Here is a 22,549-nt window from a genome sequence, read left to right as displayed (position 1 = left end):
ACCAACTATCGATAGTGAACAAGATAATCGATGGATTTAAACTACAAATATATTGACAGAACACTCAGCTTTTGCCCAACCCTGCTGTAGCGAAGACCAACTACTGTACATTGTTGTCCTTACTTGAACTTTGTTGTTGTTACTTGCAGTTGAATTTAATGTACGTGCTGCCATTTATTATTTCTGTGCATTGTGCTGTTGTGATAGTTTCTGGTTACTTGCTAAGTATGTAAGGAGAAAGAAGAGAAAAACTGATTTTGATTTGTCAACTAGCATTATGGTAAGTTAAAATTATGAATGCACTACTCCTAACAGCCAAATTACTTATCTACGTCAGTTTAATGTTTGCATGGTGTCATTATTTGGGGACTGGTAGAACTTTGAGACTGCAATATTTCAGTGTTTCACAAGGCAATGGAGCAGTAAACTTCATTATAAATAACATAAAATTAAAATAAATGGATAAAAATTCCCATGGATTTGCCTGTGTTGCCCAAAAATCACATTGGACAACAAAAATACGGCCAAAATGATTACGGTACCATTTATTTAAATAAATTGCTACAAATTGTATCATTAGTCGCCAAAATGGAAAAATTTTGCAAAATTTGGTCACCTAGGCACTCAATAACGAAGACGATCATTTCTAAATTATTTTTTCGTCAGGCTACTTGAATTTGTCTGACCTGATTTCATCTGACACCTTTCCCCCTCCCATTTACAACAAGTCTATTTACACTGTTATAATGATAATAACAGAAGCCAGAAATTACTTGCACAATTAAATCTTAAAACATGCATGCATTCATTCACTAACAGATGAACAAACATGAGATGAACAAATTTGTTGTGATGTGTTCTTCAAGTTTTACTACAGGAATGATATTCATAGCATATTATTCATAATATCTAGTATCTGCCACAAATATAACATAGTTGTAAATAATGTCATAAAAATGACAACATATGTTGTACGTCTTTTATTAGTATTATAACCTTATTATCATGGTTAACTACAAACTCATTTATAAGGTCACATACATTTTAAGACTAGTTCAATCAATGTGTAAATCAATGTTAAGATCCTTAAACTGTATCTGTGAATTAGATTTTGTTTTATAAGTAAACTAGCTGAGTACACAGCATAGTCTGGGTATGTATTTATTCCAATCTTCATCTTCTCCTACCCCTCTCTCTGTCTATCTCCTCCTCCCACTCTCTCTAACCTCTTCTTGTGCCTCTCCTAACCTTTCCTTTCTGTGCTCATCTCCCATCTCTGTCCATCTTCTCCTCTCCCATGTCTCTGTCCATTTCCTCCTCCCCATCTCTCTACCTATCTCTTCCTCCCTCCATCTCTGTCCACTTCCTTCTCCGTCTTTTCCTGTCCATCTCCACCTCTCCCATCTCTCAGTCCACTTCTCCCTTCCCTATCTCCGTCTATCTTGTCCTCATATTTCTACTTGTGCCTACCTTCACATTCCCTCTTGTTGTCTGTTCACCTCACCATCCTCCCTTCTCACTTCACGTTTTCACATTCACTCCTACAGGAGTCTGGTGGTTCTTACTCTAATAGCAATCTTTTCCAGCTTGTAATTAACATGTGTACCAAATTTGAATAAATTCGTTCCAGGGGCTTATAATGAAATTTTTACCCATGGATTTGCTCACATAAACACATATCACGTACATTTCACTCCAATTTAACTTTTCATGCATATTTGTACACATATTTCACATTTGTGCTTAGCTAATTTCATCCTACAATTTCATTTTCATGTAGCTCAATGTTTATGATGTTGCATCTACTGAAAATATACATTCCCTGATTTCCAGATAAGTTTTAAAATTTTTCCCTGACTAATTTTGAGATCTCAAGGGATGTACTAACATCGACATTCTTTGTGAGCAAAAATCTCAAGTACTAACATCAACATCTTTTGTAACAAACTGTTTTTAGATGGAGAAAGCAAGCCAAATGGTATATGTGTTTCATTAAGAACACTGATGTTATTTTGTTGCAAGACAAAATCAAAATACCTTCACTGATCCCAGAAATAACCTCAGAAAAAAGTAGGCTTCTTGAAAAAAGTGTATAAGGCAGGGAAGAATTTTCTAAACCAACACTGTAGGTGACCACCAATAAAATTTTGGTTCCAGTAAGTTCATTATTGTTGGTTATTAACCACTGTGTTATATCTATTATTTTACAGGTATTAATATAATAGAGGGAAACATTCCACGTGGGAAAAATATATCTAAAAACAAAGATGATGTGACTTACCGAACGAAAGCGCTGGCAGGTCGATAGACACACAAACAAACACAAACACACACACAAAATTCAAGCTTTCGCAACAAACTGTTGCCTCAACAGGAAAGAGGGAAGGAGAGGGAAAGACGAAAGGATGTGGGTTTTAAGGGAGAGGGTAAGGAGTCATTCCAATCCCGGGAGCGGAAAGACTTACCTTAGGGGGAAAAAAAGGACGGGTATACACTCGCACACACACACATATCCATCCACACATATACATCCACACATTTGTAAACATCATTTCACTCCCTGCCACCTTCAGAATTTGAAAGAGAGTATTCCAGTAAACATTGTCAAAAGCTTTTTCTATGTCTATAAATACTACAAACGTGGGTTTGCCTTTCCTTAATCTATTTTCTAAGATAAGTCGTAGGGTCAGTATTGCCTCACGTGTTCCAACATTTCTACAGAATCCAAACTGATCTTCCACGAGGTCGGCTTCTACCAGTTTTTCCATTCGCCTGTAAGGAATTCATGTTAGTATTTTGCAGCCGTAGCTTATTAAACTGATAGTTTGGTAACTTTCACATCTGTCAACACCTGCTTTCTTTGGGATTGGAATTATTATATTCTTCTTGAAGTTTGAGGGTATTTCGCCTGTCTTATACATCTTGCTCACTAGATGGTAGAGTTTTGTTAGGCCTGGCTCTCCCAAGGCTGTCAGTAGTTCTAATGGAATGTTGTCTACTCCCGGGGCCTTGTTTCGACTTAGGTCTTTCAGTGCTCTGTCAAACACTTCACGCAGTATTATAGGTCTTTCAGTGCTCTGTCAAACACTTCACGCAGTATTATATCTCCCATTTCATCTTCATCTAAATCCTCTTCCATTTCCATAATATTGTCCTCAAGAACATCGCCCTTGTATAGTCCCTCTACATACTCCTTCCACCTTTCTGCTTTCCCTTCTTTTCTTAGAACTGGGTTCCCATCTCAGCTCTTGATATTCATGCAAGTGGTTCTCTTTTCTCCAAAGGTCTCTTTAATTTTCCTGTAGGCAGTATCTATCTTAGCCCTAGTGATATGCGCCTCTACGTCCTTACAGTTGTCCTCTAGCCATCCCCAGTTAGCCATTTTGCACTTCCTGTCGATCTCATTTTTGAGACGTTTGTATTCCTTTTTGCCGGCTTCATTTACTGCATTTTAATATTTTCTCCTTTCATCAATTAAATTCAATATCTCTCCTGTTAACCAAGGATTTGTACTATCCCTCGTCTTTTTACATACTTGATTGTGTGCTACCTTCACTATTTCATCTCTCAAAGCTACCCACACATCATCTACTGTATTTCTTTCCCCCATTCTTGTCAATGGTTCCCTTATGCTCTCCCTGAAGCTCTCTACAACCTCTGGTTCTTTCAGTTTATCCAAGCCCCATCACCTCAAATTCCTAGCTTTTTGCAATTCCTTCAGTTTTAATCTACAGTTCATAACCAATAGATTGTGGTCAGAGTCCACCTCTGCCCCTGGAAATGTCTTACAGTTTAAAACCTGGTTCCTAAATCTTTGTCTTACCATTATATAATCTATCTGAGACCTTCCAGTATCTCTAGGCTTCTTCCATGTATACAACCTTCTTTTATGATTCTTGAACCAAGTGTTAGCTATGATTAAGTTATGCTCTGTGCAAAATTCTACCAGGCGGCTTCCTCTCCCATTCCATATTCACCTACTTCGTTTCCTTCTGTGCCTTTTCCTACTATAGAGTTGCAGTCACCCATGAGAATTATATTTTTGTTTCCCTTCACTATCTGAATAATGTCATCTGCGGAGCTACTTGGCATATAAACTTGTACTACTGTGGTAGGCATGGGATTCGTATCTATCTTGGCCGTAATAATGCGTTCACTATGCTGTTTGTAGTAGCTTATCCGCATTTCTATTTTCCTATTCATTATTAAACCTACTCCTGCATTACCCCTATTTGATTTTGTGTTTATAACCCTGTAGTCACCTGACCAGAAGTCTTGTTCCTCCTGCCACCGAACTTCACTAATTCCCACTATATCTAACTTTAACGTATCCATTTCCATTTTTAAATTTTCTAACCTACCTGCCCAATTAAGGGTTGTGACATTCCATGCTCCGATCTGTAGAATGTCAGTTTTCTTTCTCCTGATAACAACATCCATCTGAGTTGTCCCCCCCCCCCCCCCCTCCCCCTGGAGATCCGAATGGGTGACTATTTTACCTCCGGAATAGTTTACCCAAGAGGACGCCATCATCATTTAATCATACAGTAAAGTTGCATGTCCTCGGGAAAAATTACGGCTGTAGTTTCCCCTTGCTTTCAGCCATTCGCAGTACCAGCAAAGCAAGGTCGTTTTGGTTAGTGTTACAAGGCCAGATCAGTCAATCATCCAGACTCTTGCCTCTGCAACTACTGAAAAAGCTGCTGCCCCTATTCAGGAACTACACGTTTGTCTGGCCTCTCAACAGATACCCCTCTGTTGCGGTTGCACCTACGGTACGGCTATCTGTATCGCTGAGGCACGTAAGCCTGGCCACCATCGGCAAGGTCCATGGTTTCTGACAATGCCACATATTTTACGCCGTTCTACTGGAAAAATTTCTCACAGGAAAACGGAATTAACCATACCCTTATATCCTTTTACCACCCACAATCCAACCCGGTGGATGAATTTTCTGAGAATTTAACAGATATATAAGAACCAGCATCCCACATCAACAGGCGAAATGGATAGATTATAAAAAAATCCTATGAGCAAATATGTAATCACATACCACACTCATCAACACATTTCACACCACATGAATTAATGCTTACTGAACCTCCTGATGAGAACTGGATAAAACCTTTACCAGTAATTTATGAGCCAAGGGTATCTCATGAAGATAAAATAAGTGAAGCTTTGAAAAACTTCCAAAAACATGCCATACAACGTATGAAACATCACAATTTGTGTGTGACCAATGTTATCGAAAACCACATTGGTGAGAAAATTCTAGTTAAGAATCATCGTAAATCATCACTCCTTAAGAAACTGAATAAATATGGCAGTGACTATACAATGGACCTTTCGTAATAGCAGAAATTCCTCACGAAGGAAGCTATTTATTGAAAATACCATTCAGTGACAAAGTCAAGGGACTATACAACCAGATTGATTTAAAAGAGTATTATGAATGATCAAACATTAGTAGACAAAGTGCCACTTACTCACTTGAAGTAATGATCTTTATTTAACGAGTACAAGTATTTGTATGTGAACAACCTTACCAAGTATGTGACCTGTATACAGATTTCATGACGTATATATAACAAATGTGAATTTTTTTTCTTCAGTATTTAGCTCATAAATTTTTCCTTCTGAATTAGTTAGGTAGATAACTTCATTCAATAATCAAGGATAATTTTTCAAAGAGAGCTTTTCCAAATGTTATTTATTGCTTCGATGAATGTGAATAACTAGTCATGTCATAAATAAAGTTGAAAAAACCTTTTGGGCTTTCTTTACGAAGTCAATGTGAAAACTATAACTTTGAATCACTTGATGAATAGTAAATTCCAGTTTTCCAATTATTTATGAAATAATTTCGATTTTTGTGCTAATGTGTTTGTTACGGTGCTCGCTTATTTCCAAGTCCGTATCGATCTTAGTGCTGAGTTTTCACTCAGATGGCACTTTGGCATTAGGCGGTTGTTTCCGTGTGTGATCGCTGGCCGCAGCTTAGCTGGAGGCTGCCTTGGCGTGGACACAGTTCGGCTCAGCTGGGGTTGTTTGCGTCTGGACGCCGAGTGGGGCCCGATGGGAAGACCAGACTGTGATTTTACGGTTAATAGTGTGGACAGCAGCGTGGTGTGCTGTTAACTTGATTCGCAAGGGGAGCAAAGTCTCGCCTGTTGTAGTTTGTCAAGCCCGAGTTTGAAATACCTTCTATGTGCAGCGGGATGTCATTTCGTCCTCCTGTCTCTCCGTCGCTGGGATTGCTATCCTTGTTTACCGACCCATGGATGTACATCGATGGGGTACGCTGCTCTCCTTACTCTACTAGACACTGGTGATGGAAGTGCGTCGTTCAGCGGCACGTTAGTGTGGGTGCCTTATATTTGATGTTCAAGTGCTTAGTCTTCAAGTGGCACTCCTTAGAGTTTGCCTTGCACAGTCAGATTGGAGTTTATTTGTCTTGTGGTGCTTCTGCTTTCCGTTAACAAAGGTTAAGCTTGATTTGGCACTCTGTACGACGCTTGGCACTTCAGCAGGCGGGTCACAGCCACCTTCACGACTAAACGGAAGCCTTTGAACTGAGGGGTCTTGTGTTTTGGATATTGTTCATAAATTGTTGTTTTGGAATTAAGTTGGCTGAGGTTTCTTAGGAATTTCCCGCCATTTGGTCTGTTGTCCGTCCCAGGCTAGGTCTCGTTATTTTAAAAGTCGCTCCTTGTTTTGGCTTAGTACGATTTTGGTTTACTGCCTGGTGGTTCTGGTAGTATGCCAGGTCGCTGTGGTTGTATTGCATTTTGTGTGGGGCTGTGTGCTCGGAGCCGTGGAGTACCATTTGAGTTAACTGCTTCACTGGGGAGTACTGATCGGGCCAGTCTTGGTCCTCTGCTGTACCAAATGATTTTATTAGTATTTTAAAGTAACATTATCACTTAAATGATTTAATTCTTGTTGTGTTAATTGCAAATTGGGTACTGAGGAACTTAGTAGCGTAATTACAGAAGATTTAATAGTGGCACATGCCCCTTTACCTGTTTCATAATCTGTTAATTAACAAATGACCTGAAGCTCATAGTCATATGATGTGATTTTCTTAAATTATTGTATTTTTATGTCATGTTATTGTTGTTTTTTTAATTTGCTGATCACTGGTCTACTGTTCCAAGTATTAAAATGTTTCAGGTGGGGTGGAATGCGTGGAACCACAACGGAGAGAGTAGTTGCGTGCCTTACATGTCCGTTGTTGGCGCGGCCTGGTGTCCGTTGTCTGTTTTGATGCACCTGAGTTAAGTATTGTGTTGCCTCCTCCCTTGCAGCCCCATTGTGTTCTTCTCATAAACATTTCCTTCAAGGCATTTTAGTTAATTTTATGCTAGTATTATTTTAATTTCTTATATTGGTAAAATTGTGCGGCCTTCATTATGCACACTGTTTGTCATAGCGGAGTTGATGTGCCATTGTAATTTCTTAAACTCCATTGTGTGTGCCCTTCGTGATACACATTGTTTGTCATAATAGATTTGAGTATGGCAATTATAATGTCTCATACATCATGATGTGGGTGTGTAATGGTGCAATAAATGGATGATTGTTATTTCTGTTTTTGGCACCCTTCATGCCTCCTTTTTGTCCCTGTTGGTATGCTATCCTTGTACTTGTGAATGTTAGCCATATCATTTGCAATGTATGTATATAAAACCCTAAGATAGACAGTCTCTAGAGAATCAGAGGTGTTACCTTGCTTAAACCATTAGATTATACAGCCTTTTGATGTATACGTGGTAGCCTTTTGGCTAAATTTCGTTGCAATTTTAAATTCGTAAGGAGGGCGCAGAATTGCAAGATTTTCTCTGCTTGGCCAAGCAACGAGTATCATTTGAATGAGAAAGGAAGTTCCTGTGAATATGTGAATTGATATGAGTAACTGAATTTTGCATAGTTTATACTTCTAATTTCATTGTAATTCTTTATGGACAGAAATGATGATCTTCTGGTCAGAGACAGTTACTGTGAAATTCAACGAGAGAATAAATAAATGTACACAGAAAATGGTTTGAATGGCTCTAAGCACTATGGGACTTAACATCTGAGGTCATCAGTCCCCTAAACTTAGAACTACTTCAACCAAACTAACCTAAGGGCATCACACACATCCATGCCAGAGGCAGGATTCGAACCTGCAGCCGTAGCAGGCGCGGCTCCGGACTGAAGCACCTACAACCGCTAGGCCACAGCGGCTGGCAAATGTAGACATTAATGAACTTTCACAGAACTGTGTTTCAAGGAATGCTTAGATATTGTAACTTTAAAACTTGTCCACCGTGAATATGTTGATTGAGACTTTTAAAATAAAGCATAATCGTATTTTTCACCGAACAGTGTAAAATAATCATATTTAAAGATCAGTGATACCATTTCAGGTTTTGTGTGGCGATTTTTCTCCAAGATATGACAATTGGTGACATTTTCCCATACATCACTGTGTGTGAACTGTGTGAAGTGCTTCATTCAGTGACCATAAACTGCGACCAGACAGAAAGTGATCTCTGAATTTTGTGCTTTACTGCAACCAAAACCGAAAACAAGTATGATCAATAGGACAGAATCAACCCGGGAACTGAAAATCTGATCAACTTGTTAAAGACTATGTTTTGTATGTGTTGTCGGAACATTGCATTGGCATGAACATTTCCAAGCCAACCGCCACTAGCGTCGTCTGAACCAAAGTTGAAAAAGTTTATGCAGTGCCGTGTGAAGCCAGCTAATGTTTGCCGAACTGCCTGTAGAGAGACTTCGCATGCAACGGCTATTAAGCGCACTCCACGTTGTGAAATATTATGAAAGAATGACAAGATTTAGGGCTCGGCACCTGCCTAATAAAACAACTAACCTTACAGGATGATAAGCTAGCACCTACAAATACAGCTATTACAATATGTACTTGGTTTTTTTCGTTTCCACCTACACCGAGCCGCCATCCATCCATAACGGGCCACGATCCAGAGAAATGCAAATGCTCCTGCCTGAGAGGAAGGAAGAATGAAAGTCGCAGCCAGCAGCCATCGGTGAATCACATCCGGACCTATACTTACATATGGGGGGGTGGGGGCGTGGGCGAGAACTGTACCTGACAGTCCCCACCGGCTGCCGTTCTACTCCGACGAAATTTTTTTTCGCCACCTCAACCAACACTTCAGTCAAGTGTCTTGTCATTTCACCACATGAAGATTTAAATAGAAAGCTGTTATGAAAAATAAAATACCCACAATAACACACTACACACACAGTAACATTTTAAAGTACACCATTATTAAAACCTGGTTAATTCACAGTAACACAAATTTTTATGCAACTGTATTCTGAAATATTTATGATGTATTGTGTAATCATAATCCAGAGGAATATCCTTTTCCATACTAATATGACGTTAATAACAAAAAGTATATTTATTATTCTATGATAATGTAATTAATTGAGATTTAAGTTGAAATATTTAAGGATTCATAACATATCAACATTATCGAACACTAGTTCAATGACTTGACTTTAAATATTTACTACTTGGTAATATTCTACAAAAGCATAACTTCCAAATAGTGGAAATTAAAAATCAGTGAATACCAATGAAAAAGGAATTTCATTGAAAACATTAATAACTATGCAATGTCTAACTACTATTTGAAAATATCATAAAGACCTGATTGCAATATAGCTAGTAGACACGCGCAACCCTCGGCTCACGGGGTCAGCAAAAAAGGTAAAAAGAGTAAAATAAATTAAGAAGTGAAGTGACAATATTGTGAAGTCAATAGCACTGTATGCATTTTCCGATAAAAATAATTTTTATTGTAAAGTCCAAAAAGTGGTGTGTGTGTGTGTGTGTGAAATATCTAATTCATTTACTTTTAATTAAGGATAAGAAGTGATGCTTCTAATTATAATAATAGTTGTGTGTGAATATTTAAGTATTAAAAGTAACTAGTCTCATGCATATATTTAAATAATTGTAGAACAGAAAATTTAATTGTTATACATTGAGTTTGTAGAAATTTTGCTTAGCAGTCATTCAATTACTGAACTATTGCCAATAGATGAATATACTATAAGCTTAGGTTACATCCATTGTAATTTATGCTAGCCAAAGTATAAATTTCCATAAAACATACCATAGTCAAAATGATTCAATATAGTGTTTATCTGCTGTGCTACAGATGATGCGATTCTGTAACATATCATTGTACCTCACACCCACCTTTCTCATACAGTGTTGCTGATGTGTTGCTCCACAGCACCATCTATTGCTGAGTTTTTGCACTCATTTTCAGTTTCCTTAAAACCCAACAACTTCAGGAATGTGTGTCAATTTTTACCTCTCCACCTTTGCTATTCCACGAATTAGTACATTTTAAAATGTTAATGACTTTTGGGCAACCCCATAAATGATTTATGAGAGAATTTAGGCAGCACCCTTGGACTGTTTGTAGATTATGCTGTCATTTACCATACAGTAAAGTCATCAGATGATCGGAACCGAATGCAACACAATTTAGGCAAAATATCTGTGTTGTGAGAAAACTGTCTCTGAATAAGGAAAAGTGACACCTTCCACACACACAACAACACACTCACACACACACACACACACACACACACAAACACACACACACACACACACACACACACACACACACACACACATAAAATCTGTTACGTGATAAGTCATAAAAATTTGAAGGCTGTCTATTCAACTGAATACCTAGAATTACAAGGAAGGATCACATAGATAATTTTGTGGGGAAGGCAATCCAAAGACTACATTTTATAGACAGAACACAGAAGACACAACACTGCTATTAAAGGAACTGCTAATACAACACTTATTCATTCTCTGCTAGATTATTGCTGTGCAGTATGGGATCATACATGATTGATGAAGAACTTCAAAAAAGTCCAAAGAATGGCAGCTCATTTTGTATTATCAAAAAACGTGGGAAACAGTGTCACGGAGATGATATGTGAGTCATGGTTGCAATCTTTAAAACGAACACTTTTTCATTGCGGTGAGATATTTTCACTAAATTTCAATTACCAAACTTCTCTGAATGTAAAAATATTTTATTGCCACCAACCTGCATTGGGAGGAATGATTATCGTAATAAAATAAGAGATATCAGGAGGTTGTTTGAAGAACAGGCACTTAAGTGAGAATTGCAGAATAATCATGTAGGTGCTGCTGTAGATGTTTGATGCTCAGCCTATGTTGAGTTAGCTCGGTGGTTGTTAACTGGCCATGAATTCTGCTCTATCTGTTATGAGATTTTTGTAACAGGTTTTCCACTCATTCACAGAGGTCAGACATATTACTGAAACACCGTTACATCATGTTTGTAATGCTCTGATTATCTTCCATGCTTGCTTTATTTTTGTGTTGTCTGCTATCGGTTAATATTTTGTCATATTCTTCCCAGTACTTATTCTAAGCCTTTGTTACATCTTTCTATACCCTTCTCCTTTTGTCATTTATAACTTAGTCTATCTTGAGTGTCTTATGAAAGTAACCATTTCTTGTACACAGCTTTCTTTTCAGTTACAACCTCTGCTATCACTTCCTTCCGCCATGGTGTATCTGTCCTGTACTTTTCAGGGCCTATTTTTTCTCAAATGTCTTCATTTGAGGCTTCATGATGCATGTTTCCAGATGTACACACATTTCATTTGCCAATCCATCTGTTATTCTGTCCAGTTCAGTACCTAGGCTTGCCTGGTCAAATAAAATTAATTTTTTTTTATCATCACCTAATGTGCCTCATAAATCAAGGATTGTGACAAATGTGACTTGTCAGTTATAAGGCTAACACACAGAATAATAAACTAATCTAAGGTGACAGTGCATATGTATTATTTTACATGGTTACCCATATTTTTAAAAATCTATGGTTATTACATGGCCATCATTTAAGAAACTTCTATGCTATACTAGCATTTACTTTTAAAATATATTTCCAGGTCTCCTTCAGTATGTTTTAGATCTGGGTCACGTTTTTCCATACAGGTTTTATCTGGTATAAGAACTTAGTTGACTCATATCTCAAACTCTTGATATTATACTTGAAATTATCCAATGGAGTTCCATTTTCACCAGTTGCTCTCTTGTGATGAAGCCTTGTTTGTAGAAAAAGTAAGTTACTGAAACAAGTAAGAAATGTTATGAGCCACATTGTGGACCATGCACGTCTCTGACGTAAGAGATTTTCAGTTCACTTTTCTGTCTGACAGTAATATAATCAATGATTGATTTTAAGTTACATGTGGGTTGCGTCTGTGAATGTCTATCGATATCTTTGTGAGAAAACCATCCAGTAGCAATTTTTAGTTTCTGTTGCTACTAATTGGTCGTTTCATTTGGAACAATTCTGCCATTCAGGTCACCAATTTGAAACACTTTCTGATTTCCAAACTTGTCATCAGATCAAAAAAGAAACTGTACTTCGCAGTTGTTGTGCCATCATCCATTTGGGCACATGGTGCTATGATTAGTGAGGAATCATTTCTCACAGTGATATCCATCTGCAAGGTGTGTGACTGATTTGTTTCCAGAATATTATTCATTTTAACTCCTTTTTAATTGCTATTCCTCCTTGGTCTCATGCTTTTTTTGGTACAGCACTCCATACAAGCATATATCCATACCTTTCCTCTGTTCCTTTCTCTTTTTTCCTGGTCTCTGTGATAGCTACTATGCCGATATTGTACTGTTCTTCTTCTTTAAATACTTCTCCTTTTTAATTGATGTCCCTTCAGCATTCCAAATCCCTAATCATAAAGTTTATTTCCTCACCAATTTTCATCTATGTTTTTGACAGTCCCATCCCCGAGGAATTGTTCTGAATTATTCAGCCCCCCCCCCCCCTCCACCCGCCCTGCCCCAAATGCTCAGCTGCAAACCCATCACCTCAGCCCTCGACCTGGAAGAGCAGGTGATCTTCTGTCAGGGTGTCATTCCTTTAGATTGGTTGTCTTTCTACACTTAAGAAGTCAATCTTCCCTTTTAAAAGTTGCCACTTCTGCCAGTTCCACCAAACTGAAGTCCTTCAGCTCTGCTTCTGCCGTTACTGTGTCTTTGCCCCTATGACTGGACAATGTTGCATTATACACCACAAAACTGTGTCCTCAGAAGATTTTACCCACCCTCACGACATGGATGAACCTGCTGAACGTTACTTAAGTGGTATCAGAGATGGTATCTCTGGCTCCCCTAAGCTGGATTAATGTTTGCATGTGACACAACAGTAAAGGGCAAACCAGGAAATTAAACTATTAAAACTTTTGCCCTCGGATTCCAGAACATTCTATACAAAAATCTGGAAATATATGCTAGCAGGACAAGGATGTGGCAGAGAGGTTATACGGCGATAAACCAATTAAACAATGTAACATATCAATAATCCACCTGATAAAAATGGCATGACCATCGAAATACATAGTAATGCTGAAATAATAATAATAAAAGTGCATGAAGCAGTGTACCAATTGTTATTTCTTTCAAGAAGGTGGAAAAATGTGCAGCTTGCTTTACATGATAAAAAATGTAACAGACTGCATTTCACAAAACACAAGTATTTGTTACCTTATGACTATAAAATCAATGACTCACAATTCGAACCAGCTCAACAAAATCAAAAAGTTAATAAATTTGCAAGTAAAATGTTTGTGGAGAAGGAGGAAACATTGCACAAAAGTTATCTTTAAGGAATTAATGGTTCTGCCTTTTTTCCTTACTAAATATGTTGGGATTACACAGAGACTGGTAAGTAGCTCTCATTTCACATATATTTATATAAAAGAAATGCAAAAATTCAAACTTATATCATCGATAACATACCTGTCCAGCAGCAAAATCTAGCTGTTCCAAACCAACTTCATATCGATTGCGCTGCAGTGTAATTTGGTCCATTTTCACTTGATACAAGCTTTTAAATGTCAAAATCAGTTCAAGATAGGAGGTGGGAGTAACATAATTGCGTCTTCTGAGTGATTCGTAGTACCTATATTGAAAATGTTGATAAGTCTGACTATTACTTAAAGCAATCAGTAAAACATCACTGCAAACAAGAATGCCTAAAATTATGTGTATTTTTTAAAATTTTGTCATGGGTTATAAATAACTTGAGGACAAAATTTAAAATTCATAGAAAAGTTACAATAAGACAATATCACAAATTTCCCATGTTAACAGCTAGCATGTACTGAATTACCTAATGTTTAACATGCTCTCACTTCTGTCTTCTTTCCCCTTCAGTGTTATAAATTGATCAGTTTACATGCAATATATTAAGTGTGAGATTTTAAATATTATATTATTGCACATTTTGTTGGACAGTCCACTGATGCCTTCAAAATATATTATTACTGTACAGAAACATTGCCCCCCTAGGGACTGCTTTACAGTAGAAGTACAGGCATCTAAGTAACACATTCACATCAACAGTTGAGCACACCATGCATGCATGCACTTCCAAAGTCTAAACAGGACCATTCAGTGTACTTCCATACTTTCACCAGTATACACCTCAAGACAGTTATGATCCTTTTGAAGCAAAGAAAAGCTTCAACATAAAAGATGTGATTTACACAGTAAATCACAGAAAAAGGTTTGCCCTAGCCTAAACCAGGAACATTAAGTTCTAGAAATTAATGAATCAGACAATGCAGATTTAATGACTGATTTGCAAACACTTCCAAATGATATACAACCTGCTGATGTAGAGGAATGGCTAGCAAAAGGTAACCAATAAAGAATTTGAAGATGATCACATCATCCATCCTATTTTGCGAGTGTATAGTGTAGAGTAAGAGGACCTGATGATGAAGAACAGGGAGAAGAAAAGATCAATCACACTGCAGCAAAGAATGCATATGAGACTCCTTTCAAACATTTGGGACAACATCCAACCATTACAGGTATGCACATATTGTTGGGCAATAAGTGGCATGTTCCTTTCAAACATTTGGGACAGCATCCAACCATTACAGCTATGCACATATTGTTGGGCAATAAGTGGCATGTTGCAGTTGCAAAGTCAAGGGTTAAAGGAGAGAAATGAAAACCAATTTACACTTTTTAAAATACATGTTCAGTGTCTAAAATTTTCTGTTTTTCTTTCTCTTTCTTCCAGATGTATATATATTTTACTTACTTTTATGTATGACATAGTTCTGAGCTCTTCAAAAGAGTTGTTGCATTCCCCTCAAATTAACTGACCTTTATAGCATTCCAACCAATTCCCATTCCTAAAAATGACAGCTAATCAAGGTTCTGCCATACCAAATCTCAGATCCACAAATAAATTTTATTTACTGCACACTTCATGGAAATCTCAGGGATTATATGTAATTCTTGTGGGAGTAAACAGGAATAAAAATACTTGGTCATATTATTACAAATCATTCTAATATTTTGTTTTGGAAACAATTGGTTGTTAAGTCACATAAGAAAACGTGAAGAAGGGCATTTAATTTTTGCAACATTGGTTATTACCTCCAGCATTCTTTCTAACCTCAGGAATCTTCATAACTGTTTACAGTTTCTTGGGGCCCCAAGTCTGTTTCCTGTTGCATAATTGTGAGTATGACAAAACGTACCATATCGATGAAAATCTGACACCTATCTATGAATTGGTTATTTGCATTAAAGCAGAGATCTTTTATTACATAAAAATATAAATAAGAATCCATATCTGAAAACATGTTTCATATGTCAGCACTGAATATTCATTCAGCCTTATTTACTAATTTCAGTGCAAAGTAGCAATTTGTCCACACACTTGCAATGCCACACTTCTTATCAACAACCATAGCAAGCTGAATGCTCAGTTTGAAATATGATGTGCCACTGCCATAAAGGTTACATACCAGTGAGAACAGTTTGAAGTGTGTTCATGAGAGAATCGGAATGTATGCAATAGAATGCTTACTAATATGTTCCAAAATGCTGCACATAAAAACAGAATTTTCCCATGCTCATAGCTTGGGTTTTATTTGTGATAAAAAGGAAGGATCAAGTGTTTAGGGTAGTTCTTTGGCTAGGACCTATTTGTATGCCCAACAGAAGTATCATCTTATTATCACTATACTACAGGACGGGTCAAAAGTGGTGACTAGGAGACCCCCACCTGGGGAAGTTTGGCCACTGAGTTGATAAGTATTTTCAGTTGAGATCACATTATGCAACTTGCGTGTGAACGATGATGAGGACAACACAATAGTCAGTCTCCAAGTGTAGAAAATCTCCAATCTGGCTGGGAACTGAACCCAGGTTCGCTGCATGACAGTGAGATGCACTTATTGTTCAGCTAAGGGGTCTGACACAGAGTCATTTCCTCCTACTTAGGTAAACAGAGCAAATTGGTTGGTTCATTTTGCATTTGATGCAGTCTACAGTGGGTTTGATGGCACTTATGGTGGCACCACTAGTTCATGGGCAATTCCTGAGAAAACTCCCAAAAAGTATTTCCTTACTAATTTTTGGCATCAATAGCGGGATAAAACCCAGCCGAGGATTCCAAGATGGTTATACACAGTAAATGGCTGAAATTTTTGGGACATATTAATAAGATACTGATCTCAAACTACCTTGAAAATTTTCCAGAAAACTTTTTACATATACAAAGTTTAAATTTACCCTACTCATACACGTAAGATATGCATGTAAAAATTTATCCTACTCGTACACGTAAAATATGCACGTAAAAATTAACTTACTCTCAGTAAAAACAACCCCATGATTTAATTAAACTGATAGGTATACCTGTGACTAAATGAATGAATGAATGAATGATTCATTTGTGAAAATTCATGGACAGTTCCTCAGGAACCACTAAAAAAAAAGCATTTTCACCATTTTTTCACAATCAGTAGCAGATCAAACTCCAGTCACTGATTCCAAGATGGCTGTGCACAACAAATGAACATAATTTTTACAATATATTTCTAAGACCCCAATGTTGAAGGAACTTGAAAATTTTGTTAATATCTTTATCCGTATCCAAGAGACAGTTTTTCACAGTTCCCCTACTTGTGCCCATAAAATGCAGTTCCAGGTAAAAATGTTGTTTGTAAAGTGATGTAGCATAGAGAATTATGATGTGAAATGTCTCCATTGTCACGAGAAAAATTCTGGGAACTCCACATTGCACTTGCAGTTTTGTGGACATAAAAACCATTCTAAGGTGTCAAATTAGTTTTGCTTTATTGGTATTTCAGTTTCACGCAAGTGAACTATCAAAATGTTACTGACCCATCAATTTTTTTTCGCATGAGTGACATGTCATGTTGTGGCACAGAAAAAAAGGAACCAGCAGAAAAATGCACCGACCAGCACAAAAAAAGTGAATATGCTCCTCTTTATTAAAAGACTCACCTGCCTCATTCTACCTCTCTCAGAATCTTAAAAAATTATCAGAAAAATACTGGCATGTGAACATATTCATACCTTTTTATGTGAAACAGTGGCAGTGGGAAAGAGATGGTGAAGTCATAAATACTGGAACATAGTAGTGGTTGTGGTATTGAAAGAGTAAAGGAGGTAAAAGAAGTGTGAGAGGGAGGGACACAGTGACAGTGGAACATAGTAAACTGTGAGAGAACAGTGCTGTTGTAAGACTGAAGGAGAGAACACCAGTGGAAAAGGAATAAAGAGAAAGTGGAAGTGGGTGAGAGCCAGTGATAATGAGAGACAGCATCTATAACAATGACATTATCCTCGTTTTGCTTTTGTTGATGTTCATCTTATACCCTCCTTTCAAGGCACTGTCCATTCCATTCAACTGCTCTTCCAAGTCCTTTGCTGTCTCTGACAGAATTACAATGTCAGCAGCAAACCTCGAAGTTTTTATTTCTTCTCCATAGATTTTAATACGTACGTAACTCCGTCTACAGGCCGCAAGCGACCCATCGGGACCATCCGACCGCCGTATCATCCTCAGGTGAGGATGCGGATAGGAGGGGCATGGGGTCAGCACACCGCTCTCCCGGTCGTTATGACGGTTTTCTTTGACCGGAGCCGCTACTATTCGGTCGAGTAGCTCCTCAATTGGCATCACGAGGCTGAGTGCACCCCGAAAAATGGCAACAGCACGTGGCGGCGGGATGGTGACCCATCCAAGCGCCGGCCACGCCCGACAGCGCTTAACTTCGGTGATCTCACGGGAACCGGTGTATCCACTGTGGCAAGGCCGTTGCCTCCATAGATTTTAATACCCAGTAAAATAGTACTCTAAAACTTACACAAAAGATGGTTCAGGAAAATTTGGAACTTCAGCCTAGAAAAATAACTGGGAAGTGTTTTGATAAAGCAAAGTAATCACCCAGTTACATAAAAATTTGGCTTTTTAAATGCAATACAACATTCTAAGATTTTATACACTGTTGTAATCATGAGTTCTGACTGATTGGCTGTAAGCCTAGAATGAGCATGTTTTCAGTTAAGATAATAATGGGAAACATTTTATCAACACAGTATAGTCACTGGAACAAGGAATGGAAAAATGGTAAACTGTTTTCAAATGTTACTTCACTAAGGAATACACAGAAGTACTGCTCGGGTTTAATTCTCATTTGTGTCAAAACTTCAAATATTTTTTTTTAGTCAGTCTTTCTAAGTTCATTCAAACCAAATGAACAGAAAATGATATTCTCCTTTTCTCAAGAGTATCAGGTTGTTTTTCAGTTTGGGCGTAGATTTCATCATTACTTTTCTTCCACATACTTCTAACTTTTCTTGGGCTGAGTATATCACATAATACCTTCCTTTAGTTTTTTTTTTTCCTCTTTTATGAGGACTCAACATTTCACTGCATAAAGGCACTCTTATTTTATGACAGTGTTGTAGTGTTTGATTTTCATTTTTACTGAGACTGAGATTTTTAGTGAAAATTTCCTTCATTAATTAATGAGTCATTACTGTTTTGTGGGCTCTGTTTTTGTTTGTTTCTTTATGTAGGCTGTTTGGATGTATTATTTCCCCTAAATACTTAAAATTATTCTCTCCATTGATGCTACCATGTGTTGTACTAAGGAATATTGTGGAATTTTTAATGTTTGTTATGAATTCTATATTCTCAAAAGAAGTCTGTAATCCAGCATCTGTTTCAACAGGTTGATCTGCTCAATTGCTGTATCAATATCTTCGGAAAACATTGCTAAATCGTGTGAAAAGTTAGACAGCTGTGTTTGACATTTGAGTTTTTTTATCTCAATCTGAGTTCTTGGGTCAGCAAGCAATGGCACAAGGCCATTATTTTGCCTTACACCAGTTCAAGGTTTTACAAGACAAATTTTTTCCATGTTATGTTTTTATTACATTTGAGACTAAAATAGCCTTTTTATCAAAACTTTATATTGGTAACTAATACAATATGCATAATTAATTACAAGTTACTTCTTTAGTAGTGTAAATCACAGATACAAATTTTTAAAACTTTGCAGACAAAAAATAAAAAATTACTAATTCTGTTTTTACAAATTGTAACTTGCTGATAAAAGGGAACAAATTGTAGAAATTTGTTATGACAGAAACGAAAAAATAATTTCTTAAAATTTTTTATCTCTGCTGAGATCTTTAATGCTTGAAACAAGATATGAGGTCTTTTCAAAAAATTCTGGGACTTTATCCACAAAATTTTTCTATGTTTACCTTTTACTTATAGTGCATGGTCTCTTTTGAAATACTCTCCTCCACAATTGATACACTGCTCCCAACACTGTTTGCACTTCCGGAAACAATCATGGTAAGCCTCTTGCTCGATTGTACAAAGTGCCATCTGTAAATTTTCTTTTATCTTGTCTGCTGTTGCAAGTCTTTGTCCTTATAAGACAACTTTAGAAATAAAAAAAGTCCATATGGGCCAGGTCTGTAGAATACAGAGGATGAGGTAGCACAGTCATTTAGTTTTTTAAAACTAATCACACACCATCAGGGATGACTGTGCAGGTGCATTGTCACTATGCAGGAGCCACGAATTGTCTCGCCACATTTCAGCCTGCTATCACATTGCCTCGCAGGCGTTGCAACGCGTCCCGATTGTACCATCGATTAACAGTTTGTCCTTGTGGCATGAGGTCATTATTAACTAATCCTTCAAAGTCAAAGAAAACTATCAGCATGGCTTTGACATCTGACTTGACCTGACGAGCTTCCTTTGGTTTGGAGAGCCTTTCCCAACCTATTGCGAAGACTGAACAGTGGTCTCACCACTATAACTATAGACCCGCATCTCATCACCAGTTATGATTCCCTTAACGAACATCTTGTTCTCATTTGTGTGATCCATTCCTGTTGGACTACATTAAACATCATGTGCCAGAGACAGTTACCGAGCTATACCTATTTTCAGATAATTGTCCAGGCAAAACAAGAATCACACATTGTCAAGAGCTTCTCTTGACCTAATCGATAGATACAGGTTTAAAAGGATTAAACTGTTGTTTTTTTTTTTTTTTTTTTTTTTTTTTTTTTTTTTTTTTTTTTTTTTTTTTTTTTTTTTGTGAGCTTATAGCTACTGCTGAGAAAAACATCCAGGGACTATTAGCCAGGTCAAAAGACAAGTGATCACTGGGTGTTCCACTTGGCAACCTACTTATCATAAGTAGTCAACAGTCTCTCTTGAAACCAGACACCTCCCAAGAAATGAAAGGGTGCAGTTTCATATTTCCAAATATCGTTATTTTGAGTACTCATATGGATGCAAGGGTTTCGTAAAAAGAAGTGAGTACATAAGTGCATCTGGTTTTCAAATACTGAATACCTTTACCCTAAAAAAGACTAACGAAGTATATTTACTTTGTCAAGGAGCTTATCCAGAAGGAAAAATACCTAAAAGAACTGAAGACTTGAAAACAGAAAAAAATGCTGTATATTGCAGAAAAACACAAAAGCTTTTATGATCAACTTTCACAGTGGCTAGTAGCTGATGTTTCTCTCGATGATAACAAATAATGTTTGAAAACCATGTCAATGTAATGTAATAATATTCTTTGGCTATTAAAGAACTGTGTGTGTAATATGAGCTAACAGATATTACTCTTTATTTAATAAAAACCTGGATTACTTTCAAGTAAAACTATGCTTTACATTTTATAATGTGTTAAAAGAGGGACCTAAGTCAGCAAGGTAAAATATTTTTTTCTGGTTTCCTATTAGGCATAATGCATCAGAAATGTATCTAACTGTAGATATATGTGTATATTCTAATATGAAATTTTACCAGTGTAGCATTTAACACCACAAAAGAGAAAATAAATTTTCTTTGTTTTTCTCGAAACTATGAAAAAGTGACTTAGGTACCTTTTAAAAATCAGCCATTCAGTCTTGTATCCAAGTTTCACCCAGAAGCACATCCCATAGGGAGATAATTTAAGGAATTTAACAGATTTATCCGGAATTACTCCCCTCACAAACACACAAGGTGGATCAAATATGTTACTCCATTCCAGCTCAACTGGCTTCAGAAGACAAGTAGACAATTGGAAAAATCTTTATCCAAGGTCCCTTGGAAGGAAATATTGGAAGAGGAGAAAATGTGCGGGCATTTAGCATTGAAGGAAAGGCAGAGTACAGAAAACAGTTGTATGATAAGAAATTAGGATGCACTGTGGAGTTCCATGTGGCACAACAACTACTGCTTATCACCCATACAAAATCGACAAATTATGGTAAGTTGAACTGCGAGAAGCAACTACTGTACACAGGGCAATTTGTTATATCAAAAATCCCTCATCCAAGAGCCTGTAAGTTAGCATACTTAAACAGGAGTAAGGAAAAAGGGCTCTACCCACACAAAGAATTACTAAATAGAACTTAACATTGATCAAGCACGGCTTGGAGGAATGTAAGTGATGGCCTACTGTCCACTTGAATATACTTATTACAATGTTTACTTTTCAGTACACCTCTTGAAATAGTACTTCTCTGAGATGTTTCCATCATGCATTCAGAAGTTCCTTGAACTCCAAAATGGTGAAATGAAATTTCTTCATTTCATTCTTACAACCGAAATTGCAAATTCCCGAGTTTCAGAGAGTGTTCAGTCTGTGAGCACTACTTCATTTCGCTCAGATCCACTGTCGAGCCAGTGAGGGCTCCTCTACCCATCACTTGGGATGCGTGTGTGGGAGTATTACCTGTCTAGCTGCCATAACAGAGTAGCAATTTTTTATAATGAAGTCTTGTCTGTAATCAAATATCCAACCAGATCTCAAAAAGGCTTCAAAGTTGTGCAAAGATTGGCAGTTACATTTAAATGTTCAGACCATGACTGTGGCTACAATCTTAGCAAGGCTTTGGAACCAGCGATTGGGTTAATCAAGAGTAAATCGAGCAAACGTATAGTTGTGCCGACCACGGCAGACAGAGCCATCACACCGACGTCATCTCAGACGCCGTCGCAATCTCTTCCACTGTGCGACTGTGGCGCGGGGCGCGGACGGCGGAGGGAGCGCGCCGCGGGCGGAGAGTATTTAAATCGGCCGCCGTGACCGAACCCAGTTCCCTCTGAGC

General features: G+C 37.5%; 1 protein-coding gene across 1 annotated transcript in view; it reads right to left on the bottom strand.

Annotated features, from left to right (window-relative positions):
- LOC126235648 (dynein axonemal heavy chain 3) overlaps positions 1-22,549 on the bottom strand; it is a 1,245,905-nt gene that overhangs the window by 479,611 nt on the left and 743,745 nt on the right. The window contains exon 41 of the mRNA XM_049944362.1: positions 13,877-14,039. Within this exon, the coding sequence (XP_049800319.1) occupies positions 13,877-14,039 (163 nt within the window). The remainder of the gene's footprint in view (positions 1-13,876; positions 14,040-22,549) is intronic.

Source organism: Schistocerca nitens, chromosome 2, assembly GCF_023898315.1.
Source record: "Schistocerca nitens isolate TAMUIC-IGC-003100 chromosome 2, iqSchNite1.1, whole genome shotgun sequence".
Classification (NCBI taxonomy): Eukaryota; Metazoa; Arthropoda; class Insecta; order Orthoptera; family Acrididae; genus Schistocerca; species Schistocerca nitens.
This window is presented reverse-complemented; position numbering and strand designations above follow the sequence as displayed.